General features: G+C 42.3%; 1 protein-coding gene and 1 pseudogene across 1 annotated transcript in view; both read right to left on the reverse strand.

Annotated features, from left to right (window-relative positions):
• Positions 1-6,723: 6,723 nt before the first annotated feature.
• Positions 6,724-18,549, reverse strand: part of Yaf2 (YY1 associated factor 2) — a 56,548-nt gene continuing 44,722 nt past the window's right edge. Inside the window, exons 3-4 of the mRNA XM_021183236.1 lie at positions 9,214-9,366; positions 6,724-8,431 (exon numbers count right to left, since the gene is read on the reverse strand). Of these exons, the coding sequence (XP_021038895.1) occupies positions 8,197-8,431; positions 9,214-9,366 (388 nt within the window). The 3' untranslated portion in view covers positions 6,724-8,196. The remainder of the gene's footprint in view (positions 8,432-9,213; positions 9,367-18,549) is intronic.
• Positions 16,877-18,549, reverse strand: part of LOC110310717 — a 10,917-nt pseudogene continuing 9,244 nt past the window's right edge.

Raw genomic sequence — 18,549 nt, forward strand, 5'->3', positions numbered from 1 at the left:
TTAAGACTGCAGAGAGGAATAGCAGTTACTCTTGGAAACTCTTGGAAGTTTGAACTTGATCTGCTTGAAGGTTTTTAAGGAAGGAAGGAAGATGATCACATTTGCATGTTAGAGAGCGAGTCTGGCTGGAGTGAAGGCTGGGACAAAGATGAGAGATTGGAGTAAGCGAACCCAGAGCCAAAACTGAGACTTAAACACTTAAAAATCCACTTAAAATGCACACAAGATATACTTGAACACACTTAACCTGCACATGCGCCTAAATACATGTAAACAATTAAGTGCTTTAAATGCACGCTTAAAACACATTTTAAAAATGTACTTGAAACAAAAACATTTAAAACTACAAGTAAAATGCACATATTTAAAAATATACAGACAAAACCACACGGAAAAGCATACACTTAAAACTACATGCACACTTAAAAGTGCACACACACGTCATGAGAAAAACCACGCTATTGAATTGTTCAAGTTGCATCTGGGTCACTGAGAAGTTTGCCCACAAAGGACAATGTGAGGGAAAGAACAGGCATAAAAGCTCTCATTCCCTGCCTCTATGACTATGGTAAGATCACCTGATGAACTATGGGCTGTTTCCATCTCAGAAGGATTAAATGTCATGCCTTAACCCCCCCCCCAAAAAATCCAATGAACAACGAAGATGTATAAGGAGAAAGAAAACATACATTTGTTCATTCAATAAATATTTATTGAATACTTTCTACATGCCAGACAAGAGGCTCGGATGCACAGTATTCAGGAATAAAGGAGTGTCCTGCCCTCAAAAAGGAGACAGGCCAGTAAAAACAAAGAGAATAGTACATCTTTCTAATACACCTTACAATTTTCAGAGAAATAAAGATAAAAGTGTGCAGAGAATTACAAGAGCACTAACAAGAAGGGAGAGTTGGAGGATATGGTACCAGCTAAAGAGTGAGGACTCAGGCAGAACGGCCCACTTCAAAGATGCTGAGGAAAGCTGTCTCAATGACTGACACCTGTAATTTCTGCTCTTTGGAGGCTAAGGCAGGGTTACCACCACAGGTTCAAGGCCAGCCTGGTCAGCATAATGAGTTCCACATCAAACTGCGTAACACACTGTGGCCCCATTTTTTAAAAAAGGGTGTGGAGGGGGCGGGTAATTGCCAATACTTTTTTTTCCCCAAGAAACTACATGTAGGAAGGATGAAGAGTAATCTCTTAACTCACAGATCATAAAGCATAAAGGGAAACCAGCCAACAATGTATGCGAAGAACACACAGAATAATCATGTTCTTCACAGGGGGGTTCACAATCTTTTAATCCTATAATTGCAAAAGGTGTTGTTGCAAAAAAAATAAAAATTAAAAAAGGCCATCTACAAATGAGACCGTTTATACTACGGTTTATACTACGCTTCCATTTGTTGCCTGGGCTTCTCTGCTCGATAGCTAGTTTCTTGGTGTGCAGTTCTCCCCGCTTTCACTTCCCTCCCCCACCAGCAAATAAGCACAGATGCTTTTCACTGTTGCTCTAACTGTAAGGCAAAAGCAGCACACAGGAGAAGCCTAAAGGATTAGGCCTTGGTCTTCAGTTTAGTTCTGGATTTTTCTATGAAACGCTACAGAGAAGTGGTGAGCTGATGGGAGCTTTCTTCTGAGTCATCAGATGAAAACTCGGATTCAACCTCAGAGCCTAGGCTCCTCCTAACTCAGGGAAGGCGGCAGCAGTACTGCATCCTTGCCCTAAACTTACCTTTGGCTTATCCTCACACTTAGAAATAAAACCATTTTTAAAAACATATGAGTATTAAAGGGCAGAAGAGATGGCTCAGTGACGGAGAGGGCTCGCTGCTCTCCAAGAGACCTGGCTGGGTTCAGCTGCCAGCATCCACGCGATGATTCACAACCCTCAGAAACTGCAGTTCAGTTCTGACCTCCGCAGGCACCAGACACACACAAGATTCCCAGATAAACACACAAGCAAAACACATAAGGTAAAAATATTTCTAACTAGTAATTTTAAGTCTTATTCACCCAAGAAAATTGAGGCAGTTTATAAGAATAAAAAAAAAAATCAAACAACAACAAAAAAAACCCCATAGTCAAAATCATTATATATATGAAATAAGTTAGAATAAGGACAGCCATCTAGTTCTTTTTTTTTCAAAGATTTATTTATTTATTTATTTATTTATTATATGTAAGTACACTGTAGCTGTCTTCACACGCACCAGAAGAGGGCATCAGATCTCATTACGGGTGGTTGTGAGCCACCATGTGGTTGCTGGGATTTGAACTTCGGACCTTCGGAAGAGCAGTTGGGTGCTCTTACCCACTGAGCCATCTCACCAGCCCCCCCCCCTTTTTTTTTTTTTTTTTTTTTTTTTTTTTTGGTTTTTCGAGACAGGGTTTCTCTGTATAGCCCTGGCTGTCCTGGAACTCACTTTGTAGACCAGGCTGGCCTCGAACTCAGAAATCCGCCTGCCTCTGCCTCCCGAGTGCTTGGATTAAAGGCGTGCGCCACCACGCCCGGCCAGCCATCTAGTTCTATGTAAACTATTAAAAACAGTCAATTTGGGGGCTGGAGAGATGACTCAGTGTGTAAGAGCACTGGCTGCTTTTCCAGAGGTCCTGAGTTCAATTCTCAACAACCACATGGTGGCTCACAACCATCTGTAATGAGATCTGATGCCCTGTGTCTGAAGTCTGTGTGTCTGAAGACAGCAACAGTGTACTCATATACATAAAGTAAATAAATCTTTTTAGAAAAAAGCCAATTTTAACTGAAACTTCTTACAACTAAAACAAAAGCAGAGAATACTCCATCTAAATTGTCTTAAGAAAAAGGCAAATTAATTTCTCAGATGAAGTAAACTTTTGCAAAAACCAGTCTGAGTAAACTTTCTATTTTGGACAGTAATGCAGAATCTTCCTTCAACATTTTCACAAAGAGGAAACGTGAAACGTTACTGACTCTTCGGGGGTGGGGTGGGGGGCTCAGTGGCCTAGAACACATGTGTTGCTCTCGCAGAGGGCCTGGGTTTGATCTTCAGCGCCCACACAGTGGCTCGAAGCCATCGCTAACTCCAGTTCCAAGCCATCCAACAGCCTTTCCTTCCTCGGGCACTGCACACATGTGGTGCACGTACGCATGCAAGCAAAACACTCATACGCATAAAAATAAATATAGTACATGAATGAGAAGGAAATGGTCCCCTCTAATTACAATGCTGAGAAAGGTAAAGTGTTGACCATATAAGCTGGAGCAATAAATCACAAACAATTAACTCAAACGACTCGTCAGTCGTTCAATTAGCTGCAAATGCCCAAGTGAGGTCCCAGTATTCCAATGCAGCCTTCCAGGGATGTTTAAAGCCTGGGTGAATCTTCTAAGAAAAAGCTCTCAGGCACTCCCTCCTCTGCCACCTCTATGTCTCATGTGTATTTTCACTGGTGCAGGGGTATCATCTCTGACATGTGTACTCCACATCTTTAGCAACTTGGTAGCCAACCCTTGAAACAGTAACTAAAAGCCAAAGTATACTTAATAAAGATCCTGCAGTGAACAAAACTTACATCAGGAAAAAACTGACTGGTAAGCGATCTGAGAAAAGATGGAGAAAGTGGGGCTGGGGTGAAGTTCTTGTGCTGATAGAATGAACTGGGATTGAGTCTCCAGAACCCGCAGTTAAAACATAAAACGAGCAAGCAAGCAAAGATTCGGTGATCCATACTTGTAACGCTGAGCTGGGGCAGGAGACAAGCAGGTCTCTTGGGCTCACTAGTCAGTCAGCCTTAGCCTACTGGACAAGCTGCTTTTCAAACCTTGAAGTCGAAACACAAGAAAGTTAGACCAGTGTTTAAGAGCCGATCTTGTTGCTCCTGCAGAGCACCCAGGTTTGACTTTCAGGACCTAAATGGTGGCTGACAACTGTCATGACTCCAGTCCAAGGGGATGATCGTACCCCATGGTGCAGAAACCAAACACTCATAAAGTAAAACCAAACAAACATAGGCACACACCTATAATTGAGCACTTAGGAGACAGAAGGCGGCTGATTTCTGTGCTCTGTGAGTTCAAGGACAGCCTGATACACACAGTGAGTTCCAGGACAGCCAGGAGACCTAGAGAGACCCTGTCTCAAAACCAAACATGTTTTATTAAAATTAAAACAAGACAAAACAAAAACAAAAACCGAGAAACACAGTGAGCAAGTCCTGAGGAATGAAGCAGGCAGCACCCAGATAGACATTCCTTACACACGTAACACGGAGACGAGGAAATATGTCCCCAAACTCTGAAACCTTCAGAACTCCACTTGATTTTTCACTGAAGTATCTGGTCTTTTCATGGTACTTCAAGTGGTCAAGAATTGGCCCATCCCATAAAGACAAGATGATCTATCCAACTAAGAAAAGCCTAAGTCACAACATTTAAATGATCTGGGGTAGCAGGTATGTGTTATATAAATAAAACTTGTCTATGGTAGCTTACAGTAAAACAGGTTTGATGAAAAACTAAACTATTACAGATATTGATGCCCTACTTAACACGTGCTATGGGAACGGCTTATGACTAATTACAAAGATGACATCTCACTGTATGTCACTGGCATGTCCCCAGAGGCTGCACTTCTCTCCCTGGTGGCCTCCTGCCGGAAGCCGGGCCACCCTGACACTCTCTGCTCCTCCTTCCTCCCTCAGTCTCTCTCTCCCTTACCTCTACTAGCAGTGGGGATTGTTTCCCATCACTCTTATGGGGAGCAGAAGCCTCCCTCCCTTTCTGCTGTTGAAGACCTCCAAAACACCCTTGCTTTCTGTGCCCTCACTGCTTCCCTTGGGCTATGTTTGTCACTCATTTTTCTGTATTTCAACTTTTCTATATTCTTTGTTCTAGACTACATGCCTGCAGTGGCTGAGGGAGAGAACAGTAATGAAATGCTTTTATTTATTTTTTTGTTTTGGAGGGGTTTTGGTTTTGTGTTGTTATTGTTTTGAGACAGTTTCTCTGTGTAGCCCTGGCTATCCTGGAACTGGCTCTGCAGACCAGGCTGGTCTTAAACGTGCAAAGAGCCACCTGCCTTTGCCTCCCTAGTGCTAAGACTAAAGGCATGTGTCAGCACTGCCCCACAACACATTATTATTTTCCTGCTATCCTACACGCACACAGACATACACCCTCTGTTTCACTGTCTCTCTCTGTCTCTCTCTTTCTCTCTCTCTGTCTCTCCTTAATTCTCAAATCACACAGCAAAGATTCCTTTCTATAACCAGTTCCTACATTAGATCTTTACAAAGATTCCAGAGAAGAGGTACGTCACTAAGACAGTGTAGTAAGAAACGCAAGTCAATAAGCATTAAGGTAGACAGTAAGCCAGAAGTACATTCTCTTAGGCACTGAGGACACCTAACCAAATGGAAGTTGACTTGCCATCAACTCAGTTGATTTTCTTCCTTCTACTAATGTACTTCACCTTGTATATATCACTATAATTTTTGGAAAGCATTTAATGAAACTTTAAATTAAAACCTTTAAGTCTGAGAAATATAAAAGGTTTTTAGATGTATATTCTTATGTGCTTCACAGTGCGCCTTCATTTTTACTTATCTTTACTTTTATTGTGAAAAACACTCAAGGTCTTTGAGTGTGGAGTCTGGTTGCTGAGGGGGCTGGAGAGACAGCTCAGTGGTCAAATGGCAGCTGCTGCTCCTGCCGGGGACCAGAGTTTGAATAACAGCAGTCACACAGGAGCACACCATCGTTTGTAACTCTCTGCAGGTACCAGGCATGCACACAGTACACACACATTCATGCAAGCAAAATACTCACACATAAAATAAAAAACTAAAAAGGAACCCACCACTAAAACGATATCACAAATTTACAAGACAGCCACAGATGCGCTCTACGTAGGCCCTGGCTCTGGATAGTCTTGCATATTTAACATTAAGCGCATGCACTAACGGAATGTGCATGGCTTCCTGATAGGAACATCTCTCTGAGGTAGCATGAGTAAAGGCGGATGAAGGAAAAAGCAAAACCCTGCACTAGGTGGCGTCGTTCCTTTCTGCAGTCTCACAATGTAGAGGGTGAGGTTCTCCACCACAGAAAGGACTTCTCTCTGGGACCAAAGCAAACTCTGACGACACTGTCTTCTTCTTCTTGGGTTACCTCGGAAGCATTACAACAATCTGGTTACAGAAATGTACTTTTAAAGATGTTTTACATGTAATGATAAAAGTAAAGGCTGACATTTGCTAAGCAGCCAGAGTGTGATAGGAACATGTTAGCCCTGCTTGATGGTTGAGAAGTAAGCTTGGGACTTCCTCACATTTGCATTATACAGTGGAGACTTGTGCACAAGCATGGCGCTCAGCCTCTCCAGCACGCACTACGCTGCCCACCACTACAAAGATGAGTGTGACCTACTCAAGGAAAGCTGCACCTTTCTTAACGCTGTTCTTCCCTGCAGAGAAGCTTAACATATATTATGAAAACATACGATCACTGTAAGATATGCTGCCTTTACTTATTTTGTGTTTTAGGAACCAAAGCATTTCCTACAAGTATTTAAAATTGAATACACTAAACATTTATACATGAAAATCAATGTAAAAATAACCTCTTTAAAAAGAACGTAGCCAGCTAGTTGGTATTCCATGGAAGGATCCTAGAATAAAACAAGCTTTAAGCCTTCATTTAACAACACTGAAGAATGAGGTATCTCAGCGTTTTCATCACAGGTTTTTACTGTATGCAATAAACTATTCACAACCAGCACGTTACAAGAGAACCACTGTGCCAATGAAACGAACTGCATTTCAACAGTGACATTGCCATGAGAAACCAAGTATCACAACTGTCAGGGACCACAGATTGTCCTTCACATGTTGCCATGATGTCTTTTATGTGATAGGAGATATTCAAGTTACGTTTTGTCTTTAGGGTCATTTACAGTTCAGCAGCTCCCCCCAGGCAGGTATATATTAAGCAAATGGCTAGAGAAAACGAGAGAACCTGAGGAGAATAAGACAGAGCATGTAGTTTCTAAGATGTATTTTCAAATACAACATAACACACTCCATTCAGTTGTAAACAAAATGCAAAATTATAAGTCATAAAAATATTTTATTGGTGATTATACATACGTGAGTGGGCCGGAAATACTTGTTATTTCAAGATATTGATAAGTGCATAAATTGAAAGTTGTATCTGGAACTAGAGTACTGCAGTTTCCATATGAATTGTTATATTTAGTAAAAGGCCAATTAAGCTGACTCAGGAGTGACACCTCAGTTCTGTGTGATAGTTACATGTTTTTATCAACTAGAGTCACATGTCTGTGACCCTGGGTAGGGCTGGACCAGGGAAACAGTGCTAAAACTATCATTGAGTTACAGCGTTTGCAAGTATGGCAAGTTCTTTCCTGCTTCTGCCAGATGCTTACGTCTTTAACTCTAATGTCTTAGAGGAAATACCAGTGTTCAACGACAACAGCGCTAACCCTGATCAGAAAGCTAAACAAGCCACGTCGTACTGTCTACTAGTGAACAGTACAATAAGTTGATGCTTTGAAAAATAAGCAAACTAACAAACATAAACTGCAAAAAATGGATAAAACATAACTCAGAAACAATAATTTAGTAAAAACATATCAAAAAACATTGGCAAAGATTCATACAAATTCTTTATTTAATAACAACTTCCTATTTAATCACACCAAGTACCAGCAGGTGCATTAAGAGGATAACCATTAAGAAAATCCTGTTGCAGCAATAGTTGATTAAGTTGATCTCTGACTTGCATACATATAACTATTTGTTTCACAATTCTCAAATAATACATATTTAGGCAGCTTGCACTATGTAATAAAAAATTTAAACTCATTACATGCCAATAGTAGAGAATTCAATAATTATGTGTTAGAATTCACTAAACTATAAGTGAAAATAGACTTACCAATAACACTGCATAATGAATAATTCAACCACATTTTCATGGCATTTAACAGCAGAGACCAAAATGTTAACTCTGGAAATGTTTGGTAGCTTATACTGCAATAAAATCTAATAAATCCTGGCAAATTTGTATTTCATGTAAAACTCAAATTATACGTTATGCATGAGTGTGTCTGTCATGAAAATGTGGTAGTTGTTGGCATACTCTGCATCTCCATGGAGGACAGGCATGACTAAGTGGAGCGAGAACGGTTAGTGAGACTCTCCATTGAGGGAGGAGGCCTCTCCCCGGGGCGAGGAGGACCTGGACACGCCCCGCTCAGTGTTGTCCGAGCTGCAGCTGCTCTGGCTGTGCTGATCGCCAGCAGCGCTGGACGCAGGCGCTGACTTGGCTTTCTCCTTAAAGTCTGTGATAATGACTGTTAGATCTCCAACAGTGACTTCCAAATGCTGAGCGCTACTCCGATCCACATTTTTTAATCTTGGTCTAAACACACAAAAAAAACCAATGAGTTCTTAAACTAGATTTTTCTCACTATCACATTTCTGAGTAAATACTAAATAAACAAGCAAAATAACAAAATGAGTCATACTGAAGGTTGCCGGTAGCTTAATCATTTTATTCCAATAGATGTTTTAGGACAATAAGACACAAGTGCACCACAAAGGCAGCTGATAAGGCTGGGGACTGGAGAGATTGCTCAATGGTTAAGAGCGCTAGCTGTTTTTCCAGAGGACCCAGGTTTGATTCCCACTACCCACATGGAGGCTCACACCATCCCTGACTCCAGGGGCAGCAGATGTGACACCATGAGTGTTGCAGGCATGCACACAGTGCACAAACACTTGTACACATAAAACAATAAATAACCCTTTAAAGCTAGGGCCAGGCTAACTCTTTACTCCACTGCTGCCCACCTCACTGCTAGGACATGACCCAGAACCGTGATCGTGTTCAGAGCTCATGATTTGGAATACCACTTTCCTGAATTTCAAGTACCTATTTTTTTAATTGATAAAAGAAAAGAGAACAGACATGAATGTCTTCTAAATATCTGCTAAGGAAGAGAAGCCTCTTCACATTTAACCTTGTATTTTTACCTTTTCTGGATTCTAACGTAACTTTCAAGTGCAGAAAACTTCTGTAATATTCTATACTGAGATAAGATAGCTTACTTTCATGTCGTATAACGGAGTACAATCAAAGTTTAAAAAGGAATATTAAATGGTTGTTTCTACTATTTTGAAACCCCACAGAGCCCGCTCTACCTGGTTTTCTTGTGACAGTTCTTTTTGCTAGCAGCTTCCTTCTCACTCTTGTCCTTCTCTACTCGGTCTTTCTTCTCTTTCTTCGACTGGGTAGGGGGCACGAACTGCTGCGTGACCTGCTGTGCGACCAGCTGGGAGACAGGGCGTGGCTTCCTGTGCATAGGATGAAAAGGGTTTACTACAACTTAAAGGTGCATGTCTTTATGAAATAAAAGCAGGCTTGAGAATATGTTTGTGATATTTTCAACTTTAGATTTCTCATATATGAAATATAAATTTTTATTTCTGTTCAATAAAATAGAACAAACTATCATAACAGTTAAAATTTATTATCTGTAAGTACACTGTAGCTGTCTTCAGACACCCCAGAAGAGGTGTCAGATATCATTACAGATGGTTATGAGCTACCATGTGGTTGCTGGGATTTGAACTCAGTCAGTGCTCTTACCCTCTGAGCCATCTCGGCAGCCCCAACAGTTAAAATTTAAGACCAAGATATATGCTCTGGCCATTAGAATGCAGCTGTACATAAAGGAACATGTAACACTGCTGACAATTATATCCAAGAAAATAAGGCACACATAATACAAACATGAATTGAAAATTTTTAACCAGTGTTTACACTTAAATAGTTTCTGTGTATCAGGGTTGTGGCTGAATACAGGGCCTCACACACAAAAGCATAAGCTAAGGTACATCACGGCCCCCTAGACTTCCTCCCAAGAGAAAGCTAAGCATCTGTAGTGCCGTCCACTTGCTTCCCTCTTTAAAATCTTTAATTCATTCACTGATTAATTGTTTACTGCCAAAACTCATCACCAAATCCTTGAGACTCTTTCTGCCTCTGGTTACAATCTTAAGATGCATTTCTGATGCTGGAGTATCCTCCACTCTGTGACATTTCCAGTGGCTACATTTCAGGGTGCCTTCTTGGCTTTGCCTTTAATGCTGGCTTGAGCAAGCATCCTATCAGTCAGACAAGGCCCCTCCAGCTTCACAGAGCTTGATTCAGAGGAACAAAGAGAGAAAGAAAGGTAAAAAAGCAGGAGGACAGAGTGGAAAAACATGGGAGATTGTATATATACACATGCACACACGCACGCACGCACACACACACATACATACATACACACACACGCGCACACACACAGATACGAATCACACACACACGCGCGCACACACATATACACATACACACACACACACACGCACACACACAGATACGAATCACACACACACACGAATCACACACACACATGCACGCACACACACATACACACACACACACACACACGAACACGCACACATGGGATGGAGATATATAACAATTAGTTATATTGCTTAGGAAATCCTATCCTGAAAAAACAAAAAAACAAAAACAAAAAACCCTTAGACCTTAATAGTATTGATTGAGGTCACACAACCCCAGAACAAAACCAAGCGTACATGTTTTCCTTCCTCTGGAGACCCTAGCCCACAGTGTGTATACATACATGTGGGCATAGTATAGTATGTAAAATGGAGAACAAAAACAGGAACACATATTGGGTGATGAGGAAGGGCTGAGCACAGGGAACGAGCATTTGAGTCATGAAAGAGAATGTGAAGCCAACTGTTCCCCCTGTTTCAACCCTGTCATGGTTTCTGTCTTTTATCTTTTTTTTTTTGAAGTAGAGGATAAGTGCATATTATCAAATGCATATTATCAAAAATCATGTACATTGGATAGAGCATTTAAAAAATCTTTTATACTTTCTTATAAAAGAACAAAAAATAGCAGGATACAACCAAAAACTGAGAAAACACTGCATAATATTGTATAATTAAACATAAAACATTTGAAGGCTAGCAGGATATAAAGAGGCAGAGTTTTAAAAACAGAACTGACAGAAATCAGGGTTAAATGTCCAGGCTAACTGGAGAAGCCGGCTCTGTGAGTTAAGTGCTTTCTGTACACCTGAGTGTGAACCTGCAGCACTCAGGTCAAAAGCTAGGCATGCCTCTTGACACACCTGTGAACCCAGCACTGGCACAAGGAGGGCTAAGGATGACAGCTGAGGCTCGTTGGACACCAGTGCATCAAGTTCCAGGTTCAGTGAGAGATCCTAGGTCAAGGCAATAAGGCTGGAGGTAAGGGGAGAGGGACACTAGAGGACACTAGACATCCTCCTGTGACCTCCATGGACACAGGTCTGCGTGTGCCTTCTCACACACATACACATGCATACACAACACATGCAAAACCAGCCACACCTACGGAAGTGGTCTGGAGGTGTTGCGTTTCGTGGTCAGCTCTGCTAAGGAAGGAACACAAGGGCTGAGTCAAGTTCATGTATTATCCAAGCAGTGTCAGAATCCCCAGAAGGGTTTTTGTCTTGTCAACTCCTGCCGCCACAGTTCTCATTTAGTGACTTCTGAGTGGAGACCAAGAATTTGTATTTCTGGCTAGTTTTCAAGTAATGCTAATTTGTCTGACTCAGGTAAGTTATGTGAAAAACTTTTTCCTGGGAAGATACAACACACAAATCTACTCTATAAGGAACACTCAACAGGACACAATATGGATACCTCAAAGTCCAATGTACTGAGCCTATGAGTTTTATTAGGGCTACTTACAGAAGCAGAACTGACTCAAAACACAACTGCATCACAAAAACACACCAGAGCATGAGTGGCAGCTCACAAAGCCAGGAACCTGGTGTAGTCCCTTCGCAGAGAAGCCACGCCCTCCCTCCCTTCCGACCCAGAGATGGCCTTTGTAGGAAGGAGCCTCCACAAGAGCTGTGAAAGGGTGGTATCTCCTTTCCTGCCTCAGCCTGCAACAGCTGGCGCTGTCCACCATGGCCATCTCTCTCCAACTTCCCACGCAGCTCACCAGTGTGCCTCAGCCAAAGCCACCACAGCCAGGAAGGACTTCCCATCCCAACCAATGGAACCAATGGAGGGAAGAGGAGGTGGAAAAAAGCCACCAATCCCAGAGCAGGAAAAGCCACCAATCTCCAAGCTCCCCAACAGGACTTGAAGGCCTGGAGAGATGGCTCAGCAGTTAATAAGAGCACTGACTACTGAAGGTCCTGAGTTCAATTCCCAGGAACCAAATGGTGGCTCACAACCACCTGTAATGGAATCTGATGCCCTCTTCTGGTGTGTCTGAAGACAGCTACGTGTACTCATTATAAATCTTTAAAAAAAAAAAAAAAAATCTCACCAATCTTTAATCTGAAAATCTCTGTCCTGAAAAGCTCTATCCCTTAAGAAATTCTATATAAGTCCTGGCCTTTTCTCAATTCCCTGGACCGTCCAATAAATCTCTTTTATGGGATTTGCTGCCTTGGAATAAGCTGCGAAGCAATGAGAAGAAGGGAAGAAGCAAAGAAATGGAGCAGACTGAGGCTCCTGGGTTCCTCTGCGCAGCTGGGCGAGCCTCCCCTGGGAGCTGTAATACCTCTGCTGAGCAGGCTTCCTTCCAGAGATGTGTGATTGCTGAGTTCCTGTGTCTCAGCATACCCTTCCCTTGGGACACCTTCTCCCTCAGCTGTGTGGTTCCTGGGCTTCTGACTCCCAGGATACCCTTCCATCCAAGCAGGACCACATAGAGCACACTGCACAGCCTTCAGGCAGTTCAACAGGTCGGAGTGTCCTTTCAAGGTGCCTGCCTCAGTTGCTCTAGAACTCTTGCAGGCAGCTCCTCTGGTTTCTCTTCTTTCCAGGGAGCTAGTGTGGCCTCGGGGTCTTCTTTATAGCTCTGTTCCACTGAGCTCTAGACTCTCGGCTTTTATTGCTTGCTCCAGCAGGGAGGGCCCAGCAAACCTAGCAATTTCAAGCCTTCCTGAAGCTTATTTGAGTGGTTTACCTAAGGAGCATTCCTGCAGAATAGGATGTTTCAGTCTCTTTCTGAAAAGAAGCTTCAAGAAATGTAAGACTTTTAGCAAATACGTCTGCACTGCAGCAGGAGGCCCAAGACACTTCAGAGGGCACACGTTAAGGAGTAAGAGCTACTGGGGAGTAATACTCACTGAAGAAACTCAAGCAAATTTAACAATAAACCCAGACTTTTAAGTACTGGTAATTCACAAAATCTAAGAACCAAACTGAGTGTTAGGAAAGAACATAATATTAATTTTATGTCTCCTTACCTATGCTAGAAACACCATCAGAAAGGCAGCCTGGGTGTGAGCTGGCACTCTGTAGCTACAACAGTACTACTGCATATACCTTGGACACCAAGAATGACTGTGGAGGAATGAATAACAAGTGAGTTTTATTTCCTTACTGACATCTAACAGTGTGTATGTGGTGAGTGCAACGTGCAACCAGCCAGATCCAATGCAGATCATCTCTGACGGACGTCCTTAAGGAGCTGGGCACGGCCTCTGAGCTTCTGGGCCAGGATCAGCCACTTGCTACACACAGGTAAAGACACTATTTCTTTTTTTTTTTAAGTTATACCAAAATATGGAAAGAGAAAACAGAAAGATATGGCATGGTTGGGATATATTTAATCAGGTTAATGCAGTAAAGAGTCATTTAAAACGAAGTAAGTCCTCTAAAATACAAAGTTTAGCTAAGAAACTGTCATTGCAGGAAATTGTAAATTGCTGGGTCTCTTCATTAAATTATAGCTTTGTCATGTTCATATACTGTGCTTTGTACTGTTATTCCTTTTACCTCAAAATTTAGTACAAATGAATATATAAAAATATTACTTACAAAATTATAAAAATTTAAAGTGCAAATCCTAGAGCTGGGGAGACAGTTCAGCAAATTAAGAGCACTTACTGCTCTTGCAGTGGACCTGGGTTCAGTTCCCAGCACACAGATGGCAGCTCAAAACTATCTGTAATTCCAGGTTCCAGTGTCCTCTTCTTGCCTCTTCAGGTACTGTCTCACACACACACACACACACACACACACTCACACACACACACAGCATACATGCCCACAGGAAAAGCAAATACACATAAAATAAAAATAATTCTTTAAAAAGTGGAAATCCTGGAGTTTCCAGCTGTGGCCTCCCTTCCCCCAGCCTGGAACCTGCTTGCTCAAGGGTGGAGCTAACGGCTCATTCGTCCTGTCACGCCTACCTACTGCTGGAACCTGCCTTTGCTGCCTGGAGGCACACACGTGTTCGTCCTNGCGCCAGAACTGGGACCTGAAGAATGGCAGAGGGAGCCATTAGCAAATTGAAGTGCCTTGTTTTTGTCAATACAATGTATAACATTTGGCTGGAGAGATAGCTCACCCATTTAGAGCAGTGACTACTGTTTCAGAGGTCCTGAGTTCAATTCCCAGCAACCACATAGTGGCTCACAACCATCTGTAATGGGATCGGATACCCTCTTCTGGTGTGTCTGAAGACAGCTACAGTGTACTCACAATGTATAGCACTGATAATCACTATAAGTGTAAAAGAGCAGTTACCTAGCTTTGCCATGTTTTTCTCTGTCACCCCATGTAGGTTGTCACTAAGCGAGTACCATCAGCTCCTTAGCACTACTTCGCTGCACCACACTCCCACTTTCAGGCAAGAAGAAAACAATCCTAGCGTTCCAACTCACAAATCCTACAATACAGTTGCTACTCTTTTTTTATTCTTTGAAGTCTTATTCATTCTTAACAGCTATTCTCTCTCTACAATTACTCCTTGTGGAGGCAGGAGATGACAGGCAGGCTAACCACATAGATGTAAAAGTAAACATCTATTAATAAGGTATATTTTACATCATAAATCCATAAAGCTGAATCAAATCCTTTATTTTAAATGAATTATCAATTCAGAATATTCCTAAAGTACTATACTATCAATGGCAAGAATAAAATAGTTGAGAATACTATAGTTAGTCCACAAAGCAAAACCAACAGAACTAATTGAATCTGTCAGAGGAGAAAAAGGGTACATCAGGCTATAAACAAGTGACATTATATCTATACTAGGGTCCAACAGGATGGGGTGTAAGTGAAACAATGAACTCTAGTGTCTCCCTGGATACTGAGAGATAAGAGCCTCCAGTCATGTAAGGAAAAGGACTGGTGGCATCTAGGGAAGGTAACTGTGGCCTTCTCTAGTAAGAGAACCAATAGACTTGATATGGGGCATGCTGAATACTATGGCTGCAGTGTAGAATCTCCCACTGGCTCGTCATGCATTTGAACAGTTGTTCTCCAGCTGGGAGTGTTGTTTTGGGAGACTATGAGACCTTTAAAAAACAGTGGACTGGATCACTGGGGAAGGCCTTTCACGTGACATCTATTTCTGGTTCTGACAGGAGTTTTGCTCCTTGATCTGCCAGATGCAAAAAAAAAAAAACCAACAACAAAAAAAAAAAACCCAAAACCAGACTATAGGCATGCTCTCAGCCCAACAGGCCAAGCAGTGGTGCTTTCCTTATGGTGATGCCCTGCACTATGAAGCCATGGGCCTCTATTCTACTTAGTTGCTCTGTCAGCTGCTTTATAAGTGGCAAGAAAAGCAAACGAATGCACTGAGTTTGCAGGTTTGTGCGTGAAGCTGGCCATGGGGCAAGCAGAGCCGTAGAACTGGTGTTCCAGGAAGCAATCCTAACAATCACCTCTGTACCTTGTGTCCTTTATTGTATTCCTTGCCTTTAAAAATGTTATTCCTTAAAGAGACTTACGGCTTTTCAAGGTTTGGCTGCTTGACCCTAATCAGGACATTGATATAATCCCACATTAGGCTCAGGGAACACTGCAGAAGAGGGAGTACAAGAATGTAGAGCCACAACACAGGGAGAAGGGCTGAGACATACTACTTTCTAGGTATGAATGCAACCACTGCAATAGTGGTCCCATAGCAGCTACAGGTGCGTATGTACACTAGACTTGTATAAGAATGGGCCTCTTAACAGTCAGTCATGGAGGGGAAAGGGGCTCATGAGGCCAAGCCATCACTGCTGAACTACTGGTGATCAATCGCTCCTGTGGGTGGGAGTCACTGCTTTCAGTTGTTTACCACCACAGTGCCTACCAGGCTCCAAATGACAGTGCCAAACCCAGAAGGCCTTGGTTAACCGCACTGTGTCACAAAGCAAAGAAAAGCAAAGGAACGTGGGAAACGGATTTGCAGCAAGAAGCTAAGGTGAAACACACTAAGAGGGACCTAAGAGGGACCAAGGTGAGAGGAACCAGAATGCATTAATATGCATAAAGCTGTCACAGAGTAAATTACTTTTTAAATGTTTCTGAGTAATTATATCTTTCTTCTTTTATCATAGGCTTTTCTATATTCTTTAATACTCCACTGTTTTTATTCTTATTCTAATGATAAGGATTACATTTCATCTGAAGACTATAACTGTATTCTACAATTCTAAGATTATTTAATCTTATTCAACTTTGAATGAAAAGAAAAGAGTTAAGAAGAACACATTTATTAACTGAAATAAAATTCCCTACTGCTCTTTAGAGACTGAATAGGCTTTAAAATTCCTTCAATGACAGCAGTGGGGATACAGTTTATCACAGGCCTTTATAATGTAGAGTGGTACAACTCCACCATGCATGTACTATCTGTCCACAGGGATCAGAACGAAGTGTGATCTCTCTTCCATTTGACAAGAGCAATCTGCTGAATGAGAGAGAAGGGCCTTTCTCCCCCAAGAGCACAAATTTACTTTTATTTATTTATTTACTCTCCATTAGTTTAAATCTGGGGTGAATACAGCATCACACGGATTCTGTGTCCAATGGCCTTCACAGGAAGGTTGCTTCGGAATTTGGCACGAACCATACCGCTGTTCCCGTGGCCGAGTTACTTTTCCCCCATCACTCTGGGTTTGTTTGCTTTGCCTCCGGGAGTCGCTGTATTGTGTTTTGCTTTATACACATAAGCACATCTCTTGCCTAAGTAGAACTCCGTTTCATCTCTGGCATAAACGCCTTCAATTTTAAGAAGAGCCATGTGCTCTTTGGTTCCAGAGACCTCGCTTGTAGCCAGCAAAAATGGCCTTGAACCACAGCCTTCCAGGCACACTTGCTTTTTAAGAAGTTCTGTTCCCAGCAGGCCCCAGAAATCTACTCCTGAAGTCCAGCAGCACAAACTTCTCTCACCTCCACTGAGAACAGGGTCTTTAATGGTGGAAACAGTTAACTCAGAAAGTACAGGATGTCATTATGAAATAAACTTCCTTCCTCAACTATTTTGTTATAAAACAAGTAATTAATTAGTGCACTTATTCAAACATAAAATGTCACACACAAAATTAACATTGTCAAGAATAAGTACGTAAGAAAGTAAACAACGGAGACAAGTATGGAAGCACATGCTTTTGACCCAGCTTATGACACTGCTGGGCTGAGTGAGCTACATGGTGAAGCCGACCCCAATCTAGTTTGCACAGGAGAAAACTACTAGTATGCTACTAAAGAAACGTAACAACAGAGGTCTAATGGCAGACTGTTGTACCCACAGGCTAGGCTCACCCAACCCACATCAGAGGAGCTGCTTCCAGCAGTAGATGGAAAGAAACAGACCCACGACTGGACAGTGCAGAGTGAGAGCCTCGTAGCACCCAGTCCTAAAAGGACGGCTTTATTAAGCCCCTCCCCTCCTCTCGAGGGCTCAGGGATCTATGAGGAACAGGAAGCTGGAAACTTTAGAGTCAGAGGGAATGGATGGCACCAAGGAAACGTGTCCTGCAGACACAACAGGACAGCTGTACATACGAGCTCACAGAGACCGGGCGAAGAGGATCCCACCTCTACCCAAGAAGCTATTTATAACTGTTACTGCTGGCCAAAGAGAAACCAGCTCTTCCCACGGGGCTGTCACTGGGTAACCAACCACATCAGAGCAGACCCTATGTCCAGGAGTAGTGGGCCAGGGGAGCTGGGGGAACCTGACACCTTTTTGTTTCATTTTGGTGGGGTTTTTTTTCTGTTGTTTGTTTGTTTGCTTGTTTGTTTTAGAGTGAAAATGAGTGAGAGAGAGAGTGTGTGTGTGTGTGTGTTAAACAAGAGAGAGAGAGAAGATAGTAGGTAAGAAGGTGGGAAGGAGTTAGGGAAGGGAAAACATGACCAAAGTATATTGTATGAAAAAATGTTAAATAAATAGTGTGCAGGATGAGAAACTACTTAACACACTGTCTTAGGAACCCATGCTCCTGTCGCTACCCTAGGTTTCCAGGCAATGGGGTCCATGAGAAGCTTGAGAGCACACAGGCAGGCAGTGCGACACCTGAGTTAGGCACCCACCATGGGCCAGCATATACCTCTACTAAATTTCAGCAATTTTGTCATCAAATGGATGTCACTCACCTAACTGGCCTTCCTTATAATCCTCAAGGACAAGGCATTGTGGAACGTGCCCATCGTACA

The sequence above is a fragment of the Mus caroli genome, chromosome 15 (genome assembly GCF_900094665.2).
Source record: "Mus caroli chromosome 15, CAROLI_EIJ_v1.1, whole genome shotgun sequence".
NCBI lineage: Eukaryota > Metazoa > Chordata > Mammalia > Rodentia > Muridae > Mus > Mus caroli.